Source organism: Arvicanthis niloticus, chromosome 18 (genome assembly GCF_011762505.2).
Source record: "Arvicanthis niloticus isolate mArvNil1 chromosome 18, mArvNil1.pat.X, whole genome shotgun sequence".
Lineage (NCBI taxonomy): Eukaryota > Metazoa > Chordata > Mammalia > Rodentia > Muridae > Arvicanthis > Arvicanthis niloticus.
The window spans coordinates 40576962-40592050 of record NC_047675.1 but is presented as its reverse complement, the minus strand read 5'-3'; the positions used below and the strand labels follow the sequence as shown (position 1 = coordinate 40592050).

The following is a 15089-nucleotide window of genomic DNA, read 5'->3' as shown; positions in this document are numbered from 1 at the left end:
AGAATCTGTGCCTTAGCAGTCAAGTTTGAAATTGCACATGGTCCACAAGCCTAGAACCCAGCAATGGGGTAGTGGAGGATCAGGTGTTTAAACCCAGCCTGGGCTATCAAAAATGCAGTTTCAAGAAAGTGCCACCCCCCCCAATTAACAAAGAAAAAAAATGAATTTTCTCCAAATGGGCCCATGTGCCTCCATTTTGTCATTCTCTTCTCCCGTCCACCTATCTATCCATCCATCCATCCATCCATCCATCCACCAACTGCTCTGAACTTATGGTAAGGCAGTGTGACAGATAGGACAGAAGACAAAAAACAAAAATATGACAATGGTGAGGACTCTTTCTTGAGCGCAGACCAGTCACCGGGCTGTATACTGTGAGAAGGGCGTGATGTCTAGTCCTCTCAACGACCCCAGAGTGTTTTGACCATCTCATCTCATTTTTCATTGATGGATCGACTAGTGGATCACAAAGTCATGCCAAGGTCTTCACAGGTAACCAAAGAAAGACACAGAACAAAGTTAGAGACAAATCCTCTGATGCTTCTGGTCCCTGGGGCTTGTTGTAACAATAACAACCAAAAGTCAACACAGAAAAGAGAAAACATCACAAAGTATTGCATGTGGTAAATGGGTGTGTTGTTGATGCTCTAAGACAGCAGTACTCAACCTGTAGGTCATGACCTCCTTGGGGCAAGGGTAACATATCAGATATTATGCATATCAGATCTTTACGTTAAGATTCACAACAGTAGCAAAATTACAATTATGAAGTAGCAATGAAATAATTTTTTGGTTGGTGTCCCCACAACTTGAGGAACATCAGGAAGGTTGAGAACCATTGATCTAAGAAATGATTTGTTGATACAGACGCGGAGCTAAGGAGACAGGAAACTGGAGGGCCTGTAGAAACACATCATCATCCCCTGAGCAGGTGACAGGCAGCTATGAGGGGACAGTAAAGGGTAATGGCTAGTGCTAGCATGCAGATCCTGGGAATGTTTCTTCGAGTGTGAGATATAGAGGCATAGGGTTGGGCAGAGATAATCAACAAAGACACAAGACGTTACACCTGGTCCCTGAGAACTGAGAGGGCAACATCAGCAAGTACAGAGGCTGTACCTCAGTCAGCAGGATGCCCCTGAGCAGGTCATCGTCAGAGCTGAGTTTGCATAGGAACGTAATGGCTCTGCTTCAGAGGTGTACCTAGCGAAATGACCCTTTGGTCTTTGTCTGTCTACTGATAAGCATCATTTGGAAGACAAGTAGGAACTGAGGGGAAATGAGCACTGACATATGGAGTAAATGTATACAGACAACGGTAAATGAGAGCAAATAGCTGCCATTTCTGCTTAAGGGGGCTCCATGGAGAAGAGAAGCGCCTCCTAGACATTTGGAAGAAAATGGTCTGGGTACCTTAATTGAGGGGCTGAGCCTCCTCTCTGATGGGTCTGTTTAACCTTCTTTATATGTAACTCAGCAAAACATATCTCCTCTTAGTGATAGAAAATTGGCTTCCCAAAGCATCAACTCTGACCTTGAGGTGACCTTAATAATTATCCCAGTAGGTAAGGGCTGTCATCCATTCAATTAATGGGACAAACCTTGGAGGCAGGGGAGGCAGAAGAGAAAGAAATGTGCGCTACACAGTACCTTTCCCAAATAAGTCAGCTCCCTCTTATTTTCCAAACAGTTGAGCCTGCTGAGCTCAGTGGAGAATTGGGGTTAAGATCTAACCTAGCCTACCAGCTATTAGTTAGCATGACCTTCGAGCAGATTCTTAATCTCTTGACTTGTAAAATGTATTATTTGTTGAACTGGGTACAAATGGGAGACACTGTAGTTCTTTTTGCTATTTTGAATCTGGCTTCTGACCCTTAGCTATAGAAGACAAATGACTAAGAGCGGATAGATAGCAGCCATCACCAGTATCATTCTATGCCTTCAAGTTCCCACTGCAGCTTCAGGATCTTTCTTATTTAATGATAATTCAGGGTGTTACTTGGACTGTTTCCCATAAAGAGATATTTCCCAGAAAACATAGCACAGCACACCATTCTACTCAAATTCTTCCTTCTCCCACATAATAAGTATAAAGGCAGCTTTTATAGAATGATGAAATTGACCATGAACAGATTAGCTGTATGTATTTACCCATCATAACCAGCCATGTGATCCTTTTCCTAAGGGAGGGGGAAAACTTGTAATAGAACTGAAATTTAAATCTAAATTCACCCAACATCCCCAAACTTGTTATTTCTAATAAAGGAGGGGTTGTGGGCTATCATCTTATGGTTAACATAGTGTGCCTGCAGAAAAGTCTAGCTATGGAATGTTTGTCAATAAAGTTTTATTGGCACACACTGCCCATGGTTCTTCTATCAATAAAGTTTTATTGATACATACTGCCCACAGTTCTTTTAACACTAAAGTTTTATTGGAACACACTACCCATGGTTGTTTCCATGCTACAAAGGCAAAACTGAGTTCTTGCAAAGAGAGTTCATCATCTTAAAATGTAAACTATTTACTTTTTGGCCCTTTACAGGAAAATATGCTGAGCCCTGCTTTATATTGCACTACTTCACAGAGGCATTTGTTTGTTTAATACAGGATCACTGTATAATATTCCTTTGAAATGTATTTTTAATGTCATGTAAAAAGGTTTGCACCTAAAAAGTTAAGTAGGAAAAAAAAAAGTAAAGAATTTGTAAGAGACAAGCTGTTCCCCCCCCTGGTGTTTCTAGAGATTTTAAATGGCCCATAATGTGGCGCTTTTTTTAGTGATGTAAGCTGGAAAATATATGGTAGAGGAACAATGAGCGGGTAGACTTCATCAAAACGTCATGAAACATCATAATAGACACCCAAATGAAGAGCATCTGTTGCAGTGAAAACCAGCCTCTGTGTTGTCTCTCCTGGAGTTTTCATACTGGGAGGAAAAGCAAAGCAACAGGATCCCCTGGCGCACGAACCAGGGTGGATTTCTCATGTTGAGCAAAGATGGATGCAGAAATGTTGGCTAAAATATTACTCACAAAGCTGAGCTAGGAGGAAAAGGAAAGATTAATCTGTAATTTACACATTGGCCTTCTGGGTGATTTATCTCTCAAAATTTGGGTTTTATTTAATAATTTATAGCCCACCCACTTCTATAGATGGAAAAGAGACAGAACTGTAGAATGTGGATCCAAGAATATAATATCCTGGGTTAGTAGCTCCAGTTCTGAAAGTCATCTAGTGGAACGTAAAAATAAACAACTTTGCTAAAGATTTTTCTCCTCACATGTTTAATAAGGAGAGAAAAGCTTTATTTTAACCTTTAAATAAAACACATCTTAGTATGATTTTCTTGGTGAAATGAAGCCAAATTTATTTAAATTATCCCAAAGACAGAAAGCTGAGATGAGAAATAGAAACCCGTGATGAAAAATGGCGTTCTAGAAACCTTCAGAATTGCACAACTCAGTTAATATGAATCCTCTATCAACCGCAGTTGCCTTCCAGGACGAATGAAGCCCGTGGCCAACGAGAGCTGGCTGGCAAGAGACTCCTAGGAACCCAAGTCCTTTATGGCGTACCATTCTCAACTTTTAACACTGAAGGGTTGGAGCACACCCTTCCTTCCATTTTATTGGGAACGACAGAACTCTAGTGAGAAAGAACATGATTCTGGAACATCCTGTCCTTGGATCGCCAATCTGTTTTAGGCCCCAAGATGTCGGCTTTCTATTCTGGTAAATGAAGAAGTTACAGTCAGATTCAAAGTGGATAAGAAGCTGAGGCTTTGGAGTCTGTCACAGGGCGTCCCAAAGACCAGCCTGAGTGATTATCAGAGAGAGACTAGCCCCAGCTGCTTCCCACTGACAAATACCCTTGCCTACTAGCACTGTGGAGGCTGGCTCCCTTCCCAAATCCTAATTTAAACAAAAAATATCTTTAGAAAAAAAATATAGCTTGGTGGGAAACTGCCACAGTCTTTAGTTGGAAACTTTCCAGTAATGCCCAGAATAATTTAGCCTGAGAGATACTGGCTGACCACCACTACCACTAACTCTGGGGAGAAATGACTAGAAGCAAATCCAGGTTCGTGAGCTGACCACCCAGAAGAACAAGCAACATGCAAACAACTTGGGGAGGCAAACTGGGTAGGCAGTCTGCACAGAACCACAGCAGCAGCAGCAGAGCGGTCGTAGCAAGTGGTCACGTGTCTTCTCTGTGTCTGGATGTATTTTCCACCTAATACATGATTCAAAGGGAAAGCGACTCCAACTCTCTGTGTGGCTTGGACCTTCTGATTTGGTAAACTGAGTGGTGATGGTGAGGATCCAGGGTTACTGTAAGAAGCCAACAGATTTTATATATATATATATATATATATATATATATATATATATATATATAAAATGTGTGTATATATATATATATAATGTGTATATATATATATATATATATATATATATATATATATATATACACACACATATATGAACTTTGTCTGGGGTCTGGGGAGCAGGCTGTCAGTAAGGTACATTCTATATATGCAAAAGAACCTCAGTTTGAGCCCCCAGTAACATAGTCCCTAAGTTACTTTTATATTACTGTGCTAAAACAGCGCCACCAAGGCAACTTACAAAAGAACAAGTTTATTTGGGGCTCACAGTTTCAAAGGGTTAGAGTCCGCTATTATCAGGATGGGGAGTATGGCGGCAGACAGGCAGGCATGGCACTGGAGCAAGAGCCAAGAGGTTCCATCTTGATCCGCATGCACAAAGCACAGAAAGCACACTGAAACTGTTGAGAGTCTTCTGAAACCTCAAAGCCTTTCCCTGGTAACACACCTTCAATGTCGACATCTCCTGATCCTTCCCAAACAGTTCTACCAACTGAGGACCAAGCATTCAAACGTGAGCCCATGGGAGGGCATTCTCATTCAAACCACCACACAGGTGGTGGCTGGACAAAGAGAGACACACCTATAATCTCAGAAATCCAAGAATCCTGAGAGGTCAGCCTAGCCAAGTAGACAGCTCCAAGTTCAGTTAAAAAGACTCTTCCAGAAAGAAAGAAAGAAAGAAAGAAAGAAAGAAAGAAAGAAAGAAAGAAAGAAAGAAAGAAAGAGAGAAAGAGAGAAAGAGAGAAAGAGAGAAAGAGAGAAAGAAAACCACCTAAGTGGAGAGGAGAGAGACTGCAGGGGACATGCGTTGTCAGCGTCTGTCTTCCACATGCACCTATATGCGTACGCACACTGAAACCCACACAGGCTCACAAAGAGCAGGAACAGATTTCTGTGTGCTGCCGTTCTGACTGAACAGAACCTTTGGTTATTGCTTCCGTAGCTGGCATCAGTCCTGTTCACTTTAAAACAGACTTTGCCACCCCACCCCACCCTCCAAAGAAAAGACATCTACAGCGGCGGTGGCCGATTCTAAGTGTCCCCGAGGCAGGGAGAGGCCAGCTCTGCAGCCTGTGTGGCTGGTTGCATTTTCTACCAGGGGTTTTGTTCTCTCTCTCTCTCTCTCTCTCTCTCTCTCTCTCTCTCTCTCTCTCTGCCTCTGTCTTTCTATCTCTGTCTCTCTCCATTTCCTTCATCTCTAAGGAACAAAATAATACATTTGCACATCCTAGGGTAAGAGGGTAACACTTGCAACAAAGATTGCATGGGGGCCTGATGGTATTCCAGGGTGCTTGTGTGTAGGCTCTGAGAAGATCTATTAAACGGAGCATAATAGGGTGCCCACATAGAATTTACACTGAGAGGCTCTTTGGTCCAACTCACACCAAAAAAAAAAAAAAAAAAAAAAAAAGAACCGGTTCTGAACTGGCAGGCTTGCTTTCATTTGTCATTATGTTTTACACACAAGGAAATTTTAATGTCTGAAGATGGGCGGCGGCGATAAGAATGGAGTTACACGTGTTTCTCTGGCAGCCTGGTCACCAGAACTTAAATTCACTCCTGACAGCTCCCCGGATCTGGAGACCGTTAGCACTGAGCTGGCATTTGCCTTTCCAGGAGAAGCTTTGGTACTGGCAGTCTGTCAAGAGGGAAGAATCGTTCACTTCTTTATATACAAATTTTCAGTAGGGCAGTATTTCTCTATGCTGTGCAACCTTTATGCCACTCTTAAGACGCAGAGAGAACAGGGTAGGGAGAGGCTGGAAGGGAAAGCGCCCTTGGGCCCTGAACAACTGAGTACTGAGAAATCAAAGACTAGTGAGAAACGGGTGGTCTTGCCCTCCGAGAGTCTGGGTCAGCGATTGCAAAGGGCCCTTAAGCATGATGGTTTCTGAACTCCTCACTGGATAAAAATCTAATGACTGCTCTGAGCGATGGAGGACTGGCTGTGATCAAGCTTTCTGCTCTCTTCAGCCAAGACACTCACTTCCGTACCCAATCAGAACAGTGGAAATGGGAGGAAGAAGGTGTAAGAATGGACAGAATGCTCCTTTGGCCATCAACTTCTGGGTGACCCTAAAAACTCACTAGTTCTCTGAGTACAAGTCCCTAGTACCTTTAGAACAAAAGACAGCATCACAGAGTAGTTAGGAGGGATCCTAGTGTGAGAGGGACATAGTGGTTTGGCTCCACTACTTACAAATGCCGTCTATATGTTTCTTCCTCTACCTTTCTAGCCTCAATTTTCTCATCTGTGTAATGGACATAGTCACTCCCACCATGAAAGAATGCTTTCAGATCTGAACCAGAAGGTGCGAGCAAGGCGTTCTAAATGTGTGTGCCCCAGCTGGGCTCCCTCAAAATGAGCTGTTACTTCTGCTGCTGGGCTTGTTAGTAATTTTGTCCCTCAACCACCAAAAGCACATGGGGATGACAGTTTGGCGGCAGTGATAAAACACAGCTTGCCCAGAACTGAGGCTGTGGCTTATCTGAGGTTGCTTGGCTGCAGAAGAACGGCTGGCACTTTGGAAGCACTCAACAAATGCCTGGTAAGGAAACGGACAAACAAATGACAAAGGACGAGATGGATCAATAAGGGTGCAAGCCAGTGCTTCTCCTGGCCTCCAGCCCCTAGGATGGCGCTCGCAAGGCAGGGCAGCTATTGAGGACACAGCACCGGAAAGAGCACATAGTGGGACTCACACTTCTGACTGGCAAGACTGCAGTGGGTGGTGGATCCAGCTGTGCCTGTGAGCCATCGGAGAGCCTTCATGTGGCAATGATAAAAGGACTTGGACGGGCGTCCTCGTTCCAAGGAAGCAGCCCACTCGCTTGCTAAGCAAAGATCAGATACTGTGAGGGCCTAAAAGACCAGTGCGGAGCCAGCACTAGAAACCCGATTACACGGGAGCATTTGAATATCTAGTTGAAGATCCTGCCTCTACACCGCTCATCTGCTCAGGGAACAGGCCTGGTCTGAGCCCTAACAGCCTAGACAGGCCACTTTCCCCCTCGGCACCACCTGGGCTATGATTAACTTAATCCTCATGCTCCTATCACCTCACTGGAAAATAAAATTAAGCTTAGTTATTTATTAATGAAACCGAAGCCCCTGTGGTAAATGAGAAACCAGTACTCCTTGCCCTATAGAGGCAACCAGAAAAAATAAACCGTGGAAACAAAATACTATAATTATAACATAGCGTGGAGCCTGGGTCTCTGCTTCATGCCCTCCCTCTTCCCCTTTCTTCTTTTGGTTGCTTCTTCTTCGTTTCTCTTCTCTTCCTTCTTTCTCTGTAGGGAAGGGGGGCTGTTGAAGGCTAATAGTGTATACGGCCCACCCCCACCCCCACCCCCACCCCCACCCCCACCCCCACCCCCACTACACCTCAACTAAGGGAATCTAAAGAGTTGATGAAGAACGCTCCCTCACGTCCAATGTCAGCAAGATACAGTGGATGTAAGATCCAACCATGACTGTGCGTACCAGGAGGCACCAGGAGTTGGAAAAGGCCCGAAAAAAAATCTTACAACCCGCATCTGTGTCCAGAGCTATATCCATACCCCGTGTCCAAGCATCAAAGGCTTGCAGAGCACCAGAAGACAGCATACTCAGGGTTTCAGCCCCATTAGTATAGAATAAGTGAGGTTGTTGAATGCCCTTGAAGTATGCTTTTCCTTGATTCTGACAGATACACAACAATGTGATTCTAACAAGGCGCGTCTTGAAACTGCCCTGGTGTGTGTCAGCCCTACAAGTTTTAATAATGTCTTCGCTTCTTGGTTTTTGGTCTGGGAAGCCGTTGTTAGATTGATGACACATCTCATAAGGAGGGTGACTCAGAGTCAAGAAAATACGGTCCACCTTAACAGTACCAATATAAATGAGCCTCCGGTGCCAAGACAGCACTGCAGCCTTGTGTTCTCCCGACGGTGCTCATCTGATAAAGACATTACAATAGGAACCAATTGTGATGTATGACCCGGAACTGAAACACTCACACATTCTTGGCCTTGAATGCTTCGGCAAAATGCTGCACGCTACGGAGCACGGCCAGGTCCAGGGTCATTGCTTCTACCTTGGCTTTGTGCTGGAATGAGAGAAAAAAAAAAAAAAAGAAAGAAAGAAATGATAAATAACAGCAAGAATAGTTCGTGGTATCAGGTTACAGTAAATGCGTTATGGAACATGTCGGAATTCCCCTGTTTAATATTAGATGCCCAGAGAGACTATACATCACCGGAATGAATGGAAGAAGACGGCTTTTACTGCCAAGTCCGGGGAGCATGAGAGGGACTCGGCTGGATCTCCAGGCTGGGGTTACGCCTGGCTTCACTCAGCACACGGAAGAGGCTCCAAGGTGTCTTTTAGTTCATGTTATCATCAAATACGTGCTCCAAAGAGCTGCATCTACTAGGGGGTGAGCAGGCAACAAGAGCAAGCCTGGCCACGATGGAATGGACAGTCCTGATCTCAAAAGACTCAACCTAGGTTCTGAAACGCATCCACTGAGCCTGCATCACCCTTAAAGACAATCCAGCCAGGGGTGGTGGCATACACTTATAATCCTGGGTGAGTTTTAAGGCCAGATGAGGCAATTGTAGTGAGAAGTTTCTGGAACTCTAAATAAATGAAGTGCAGGGCTGGGGAGCTGGTCAGTTAGGAAAATTCTTGCCACACAAGCAAGATGTGAGTTTGATTTCTAGAACCTATGTATGATTACAAACCAGATGTGATAGCACATGCTCTCAATCCAAGAACTAGAAAGGTGGAGACAGGAGGATCCCTGGGGCTATCTGATCAGCTAGCGTAGTCTACTCAGAAACTCCCAGCCAGTGAGAGACACTCCATTAACAGTAATGACAGCAAGGGGCTGGAAAGATGGCTCAGCAATAAGAGCATTTGGTGCCCTTCTAAAGGATTGGAGTTTGGTTCTCAACATTCATGTTGGGCAGCTCAAACCACATGTAACTCCAGCATCAGGGGATCTGGTACTCTTTTCAGGCCTCCAAAGACACCCACATGCACTTCAAGTGCATGTGCATATGGATGTGCATGCCTGAGGGCACACGCGCGTGCGTGTGCGCACACACACACACACACACACACACACACAATTAAAATAAATCTTTAAATAATACTGAACAGTGGGGAATATTTCAGTCTACTTTGCTGGGTGGCATCTTAAAAGATCGCAGAAATGATAACTAAGTCCCACACTTTTCTATTTACTTGTATTTATCCAATAGGTAAGAATTCTGCTAAGCATATAGAATCTGTTGACAGTTCTTGTGCTTGATCAGATTTTTAGAACAAGCAGATAAACTGTCAGCCCCCAGCCCCCAACCCTTAACTCCTATGCATCCCATCTCCCTCCACCCAGGGCAAGACAATCATTGAGATACACAGAATCCTATAGAAATGCAACTATACACAAAGAAAAGTCAGGCATTTGTTAAAGCCGTCATTCCTTGCTGGAAACCCCAAAGGATACGCATGTTACACATTATGAAAATACATGCACATATTTCTCCCATAAAACAGGGAGAACATTCCCAGATGGTGACCCCAAAGCAATCCAACGAAACCAATGGCCGAGCCAAGTGACCCACACATTACTCTCTGTGTGTAACTTAAAATTGTTAGGTCATCTTTTGGTCCCCACTCCCCCACACACTTTTATTCTTCAAAATATAGTGCTGAGCTGCCATTACTAATAAGAACAAAACCAGGACATATATATCCAGGGGGAGTGAGAGGTCACCCCACTAATCTGTGAGCTGCAGGTTACTAGGCTCCTGGGGATAGAGACTCCAGTTGACACAGAGTTCTTTGCCATCGGTATCAGGTTTCTTGCTTCTGAAAAACTGTGTGCAACTCAGTGAAGTCTTGGGGGTTGGGGAGAATGTGGCTTTGGGAATTAGAGTAGGGGGTGTGTGTGCACTCCTCTGCTGGGGGCTGCCTTTCTGGTTGCCTAGCAAACTTAGCTCCATTGAAATGTTGACTGTAGCTTGTATTTGTTCTAACTTCGGAATGGAGTAGCTTGGTAGTTAGGCAGCAGACAGAACTCATTTCTGAAGGCTGGAGCTGTGGGTTATAAGGGGAAGGAAGGCAGGAGGCTCAACCTGACAGTGTGAGATTTCCTGCCTAGATTGGTAGCAACTGGCAGTGATTGATCTAGGGCAGGCCACAAGTCACTGTGCTGGTGTAATACATGCGCTTTTATTGGGAGTAGTGACAGTCACAGAAGAGGTGAAAACTGGTATAGAAGGTCTCGCACCCGTCATACAGCTCCCCTCAGTGGTGATATCACACCAGTGTATAGTACATGACCCAAACCTGAAAATCTCAGCACTCACAATACTACAATTTATTATTATTCCAGAGTCATTGTGGATTTTTGTTTTTGTTTTCTGGGTTTTTTGTTTGTTTTTATTTGTTTTGTTTTTGCTTTTTTTTTTTTTTTTTTTTTTTTTTGTCTTTACCAGTTTGGAGATATATTCATTTTCTTTCCTCTGCTTGGTCTATCTTTGTGTCAAATTAGGTGACATTTCCTTCTATGTGTGCTGCTTAGTTTTTTGTTTGTTTGTTTGTTTGTTTGTGAACTTGACATAAGCTAAGGTCATCTGGGAAGAGGAAACTACTACTGAGAAAATGTCTCCATCAGACTGGCCTATGGGCATTTTCTTGATTACTGATTGATGGGGAAAAGTCCAGCCCACTGAGGGCAGCGCCATCCCCTGGGCAGGTGATGGGGAAAAGTCCAGCCCACTGAGGGCAGCGCCATCCCCTGGGCAGGTGATCCTGGGTGCATAAGAAAGCAAACTGAGCAAGACGTAAGCAGCATGGCTCCATGGTTTATGGTTCAGTTCCTGCCTCCAGTCCTGCTTGAGTTCCTGCCTTGGCTACCATCAACGATGGACTGTGATCAGGACACGTAAGTCAAATGAAATCCTTTCCTTCCAAAGTTGCTTTTGGTTAGCATGTCTTTATCACAGCAACAGAAAACAAAAGAGAAGAATGTAGCAGTTCATATAATCATCACTATATTCAAGATTTGGAAATGACCCATCACCATAAAAATAAAAACATTACTTCTGTTAACAAGTGACTGAGTTAGCGTGTGCCAACTAGAAAATGAAAAGTCTTATTTGGTCAACCCCTGGTCTCTACTTTGGCAAAATATCTTTGCAAAAGTCCCCTTTTGCAATTCAGAAGGGCCAGCAAAAACTCCACATTCCTTAGCATATCCAGCAAGGTCTTCTGTATCAGTCATCATGGGCCCTAGGGAATCTGCACACTGTAACACAGCAAAGAACCCCCACTGCCCACATTGAGTAAACCCAGTTCATCTTGGTCATGGAGTCTCCACCTTCCTCTGTGATGTTGCCTCCACAGCAGGCAGTGCAATGGGCTGTACACAGGATCTCAAGAGGGTTCCACTGGACAGTGGAGGATATTGCTTACAATCACGCTTTGTTGACAGAGAAGTTCTTACGAGATATAACACAGAGTAAACCTCATGTGCCCAGGAGAAGAATAGAGATCCACCATGAGGACAGAGATGAAAGACAGGAATCCCATGTCTAGCTCCCCACCCAGCCTTACAGCAGGGAACATCTTACTTCAAACTCACATTGACTCTAGAAAAGTTTTAACAAGTGTGATGAACATAACCATGCAGGGCCAGTATCCACAGCCAAATGGGGTGTCAAAGGCTGTAACCCAAATGCTCGGAGGAGGATGAGGCTGAGGCAGGAGGACTGTGAGCAAAAGGTTAGACCTGACTACAAAGAAGTAGCATAGAGGCTGGAAGAGACGGGGAGATGGATGGAAGAAGGGAGGGAAGAAAAGAGGGAGGAAGGGAGAGAAGGAAGGAAGAAGGGAGGGGAGTAGGGAGAAAGAAAGGGAATAGAAGAGGAGAGGGGAGGGGAGAGAAGGAAAGAAGGGGGCAGTCTCCATAGGCTTCATATTTATGTACATTCTGATCATTCTACCTACCTATCTGTCTTTGGTCAACAGAAAGCACTCCATGCTAAGACTATTCAATCTTGAAGTGATATAAAATGCCTCACTTCCCCAAATCTTCACTACTTCCTGCAATCAAACCACTATGCAAGTTTGGCTTCTGAGGCAAAATAGAGATGTTAATTGATCATAAATTATGCATACAGCTTCTCCTGCCACACGTGTTAAAGCTGAACCACACAGGTGGCATCCCATACATGATGAAACTTCTAGGGAGCTAAGAAGTCCACCTGTCCCAATACGTGGGACTCAACCAGGGAGATCATTCAAGAACCCATACCCTCTTCTCCTGTTTCTCTGGGACACAGCTCAGCAGGACCTCAGCACTGACAACATAACATGACTGGAGAGCATTGGGCCTCAGGCTGCCTTTACTTGAGAAGGAACATAAATGGTACTTGTCTTTTGAGACGGGAAACAAGTCTATTCCAAATATAAGCCAAGGTACAAGATCATCAGAAAATGCTACCACCGTGAACTTGAAGGCAACTACTCAATCACACTGCCCACTGATTTTCAATAACAATCCATAGCGTTATGATGACTGTAGACTCCTCTTGCTAATCTTAACTCTGATAACTCTCATGGGGAAGGGTTCAACAGCGCCTCCATGAAGGGTGATACATGATCTCGGGACTCTGGTGGAGGCCCACTGAACCTCCCCTAAGTCACAGATACATGCCTTTCCAAGCACAGTCAGTGTATGTCCTTAACAGTGAAGGTTTTCATTACACCATGGATCAAGCCACAGGAGTGCTGGGAAAATTAATTCTCCTGAGGCACTCAGCTTTCGCTTTGGTAATATGGGTAATAAGGGAATAATAGTAGCTGTTTACTGGGGATGGAGGTTGTAAAGTAGAATGTAACCCGGAGAAACAGCCTGTGGATGCAGACCACCAGTGAGAAACAGCTCATGAATGTGGGTCACCAAGGCGGCTGTGCACTGCTCTCTTGACTCCCTCAGGATGTGCACTGAGTGGCTTCACTCCTCACTGACAAGAATAGGTCCTCACTGGCCAACAATAGTAATCTCAGGAAGTTACCCATAAGCCCAGGCCCTGGTGTATCTGTCTCTCCCTACAACCATCTACCAACAGCCACAGAAAAGGCAGGGAAGGAAGAGGAGAAGGGGGAGGAGGGGGAGGAGGAAGAGGAGGGGAGGAGGAGGAGGAAGAGAAGGAGAAAGAGAAAGAGAATGAGGAGGAAGAGAAGGAGGAGGAAGAGGAGGAGGAGGAGAAGGGAGAAGGGAGGAGAAGGGAGAAGGGAGGAGAAGGGAGAAGAAGGGAGAAGGGAGAAGGGAGAAGGGAGAAGAAGGGAGAAGAAGGGAGAAGAAGGGAGAAGAAGGGAGAAGAAGGGGGGAGAAGGGAGAAGGGAGAAGGGAGAAGGGAGAAGGGAGAAGGGAGAAGGGAGAAGGGAGAAGGGAGAAGGGAGAAGGGAGAAGGGAGAAGGGAGAAGGGAGAAGGGAGAAGGGAGAAGGGAGAAGGGAGAAGGGAGAAGGGAGAAGGGAGAAGGGAGAAGGGAGAAGGGAGAAGGGAGAAGGGAGAAGGGAGAAGGGAGAAGGGAGAAGGGAGAAGGGAGAAGGGAGAAGGGAGAAGGGAGAAGGGAGAAGAAGGGAGAAAAGAAGGAGAAGGAGAAGGAGGAGAAGGAGGAGGAAGAGGAAGAGGAGGAGGAGGAAGATGAGGAGGAAAAGGAGAAGGAGAAGGAGAAGAAGGAGAAGGAGAAGGAGAAGGAGAAGAGAAAGAAGAAAAGAAAGTAGTAGCAGCAGTAGCAGTCTATAACTTCACCCAGATAGTAACTGGAAGGGCCTTTCTTTCCCTTCTATAGTGTACAATGTCCATGCAAACCCACCTCTCTTTTCTGGCCCACTACCAGGTTTCTGGCCTGGTTCCTGGCCTCTGCTAGCAACTGAGGCCAAGCCCAGTATCAGCAAACAGACATGGCAGCATACTGTCAGCTTGCACTGCCACTGAGAGAGACAACGTTCATCCCCTCTTCCATGCATTTAGTCTTTAACACTGCCTCTGCCTCAGAAGGTGTTAAAGATTTCCCATGAAGGCAGTCTCTTGTGCCTCTCTCATACCTGCAACACATCTGAGGAAACCCCGCCCACTCAGTCGGCTTACCCACAGAGGCAGACAAAAGATGTGCCCCATAATATAAAATCTTAGGAAGTGAAACAGAAATAATTCCAGGAAGCTGAGCACAGTGGCTCATCCAATAATCCCAACACTCAGGAGGCTGACGCAGGAAGCTTCTCATGAACTCAAGACCAGTCTGGACCACAAAGTCAAACCCTGTCTCAAAAAAGTAAGAAAACATTTCATGGTCAAACCTACTTAAAAGGATATCGCTCAGAAAACAAAGACAAACAAATAAACACACAGAAAATAAAACAAAAAGTCAAACCAAACCAAACAAATAAGACAGTAGTCAAAAACAAAACAAACAAACAAACAAATCAAAGCCAACCAACGAAACAAACAAAAAGGCAGCAGTCATTAGACAACTATCAGCTTTCAATTGCCTGTACTACCCTGGTTCTCTTACACCAAGAGCAGTGTTTGGTTTGCTAGCCAAGCCTGGGGGAGGGGGCATGACACACCTTATCCCTGTCCTTCACAGGCTCTGCATTCCCCACTCAACTGGACCAAAGAAGGCTCTGACTCA

At 44.9% G+C, this 15089-nt stretch overlaps 1 protein-coding gene across 13 annotated transcripts in view; it reads right to left on the bottom strand.

The window, feature by feature from the left end:
* Positions 1-15089, bottom strand: part of Wwox (WW domain containing oxidoreductase) — a 902911-nt gene that overhangs the window by 655548 nt on the left and 232274 nt on the right. For all 13 annotated transcript variants that reach the window (XM_076915921.1, XM_076915922.1, XM_076915920.1 and 10 more), the window contains one exon: positions 8396-8484. In XM_076915921.1, the coding sequence (XP_076772036.1) occupies positions 8396-8484 (89 nt within the window). The remainder of the gene's footprint in view (positions 1-8395; positions 8485-15089) is intronic.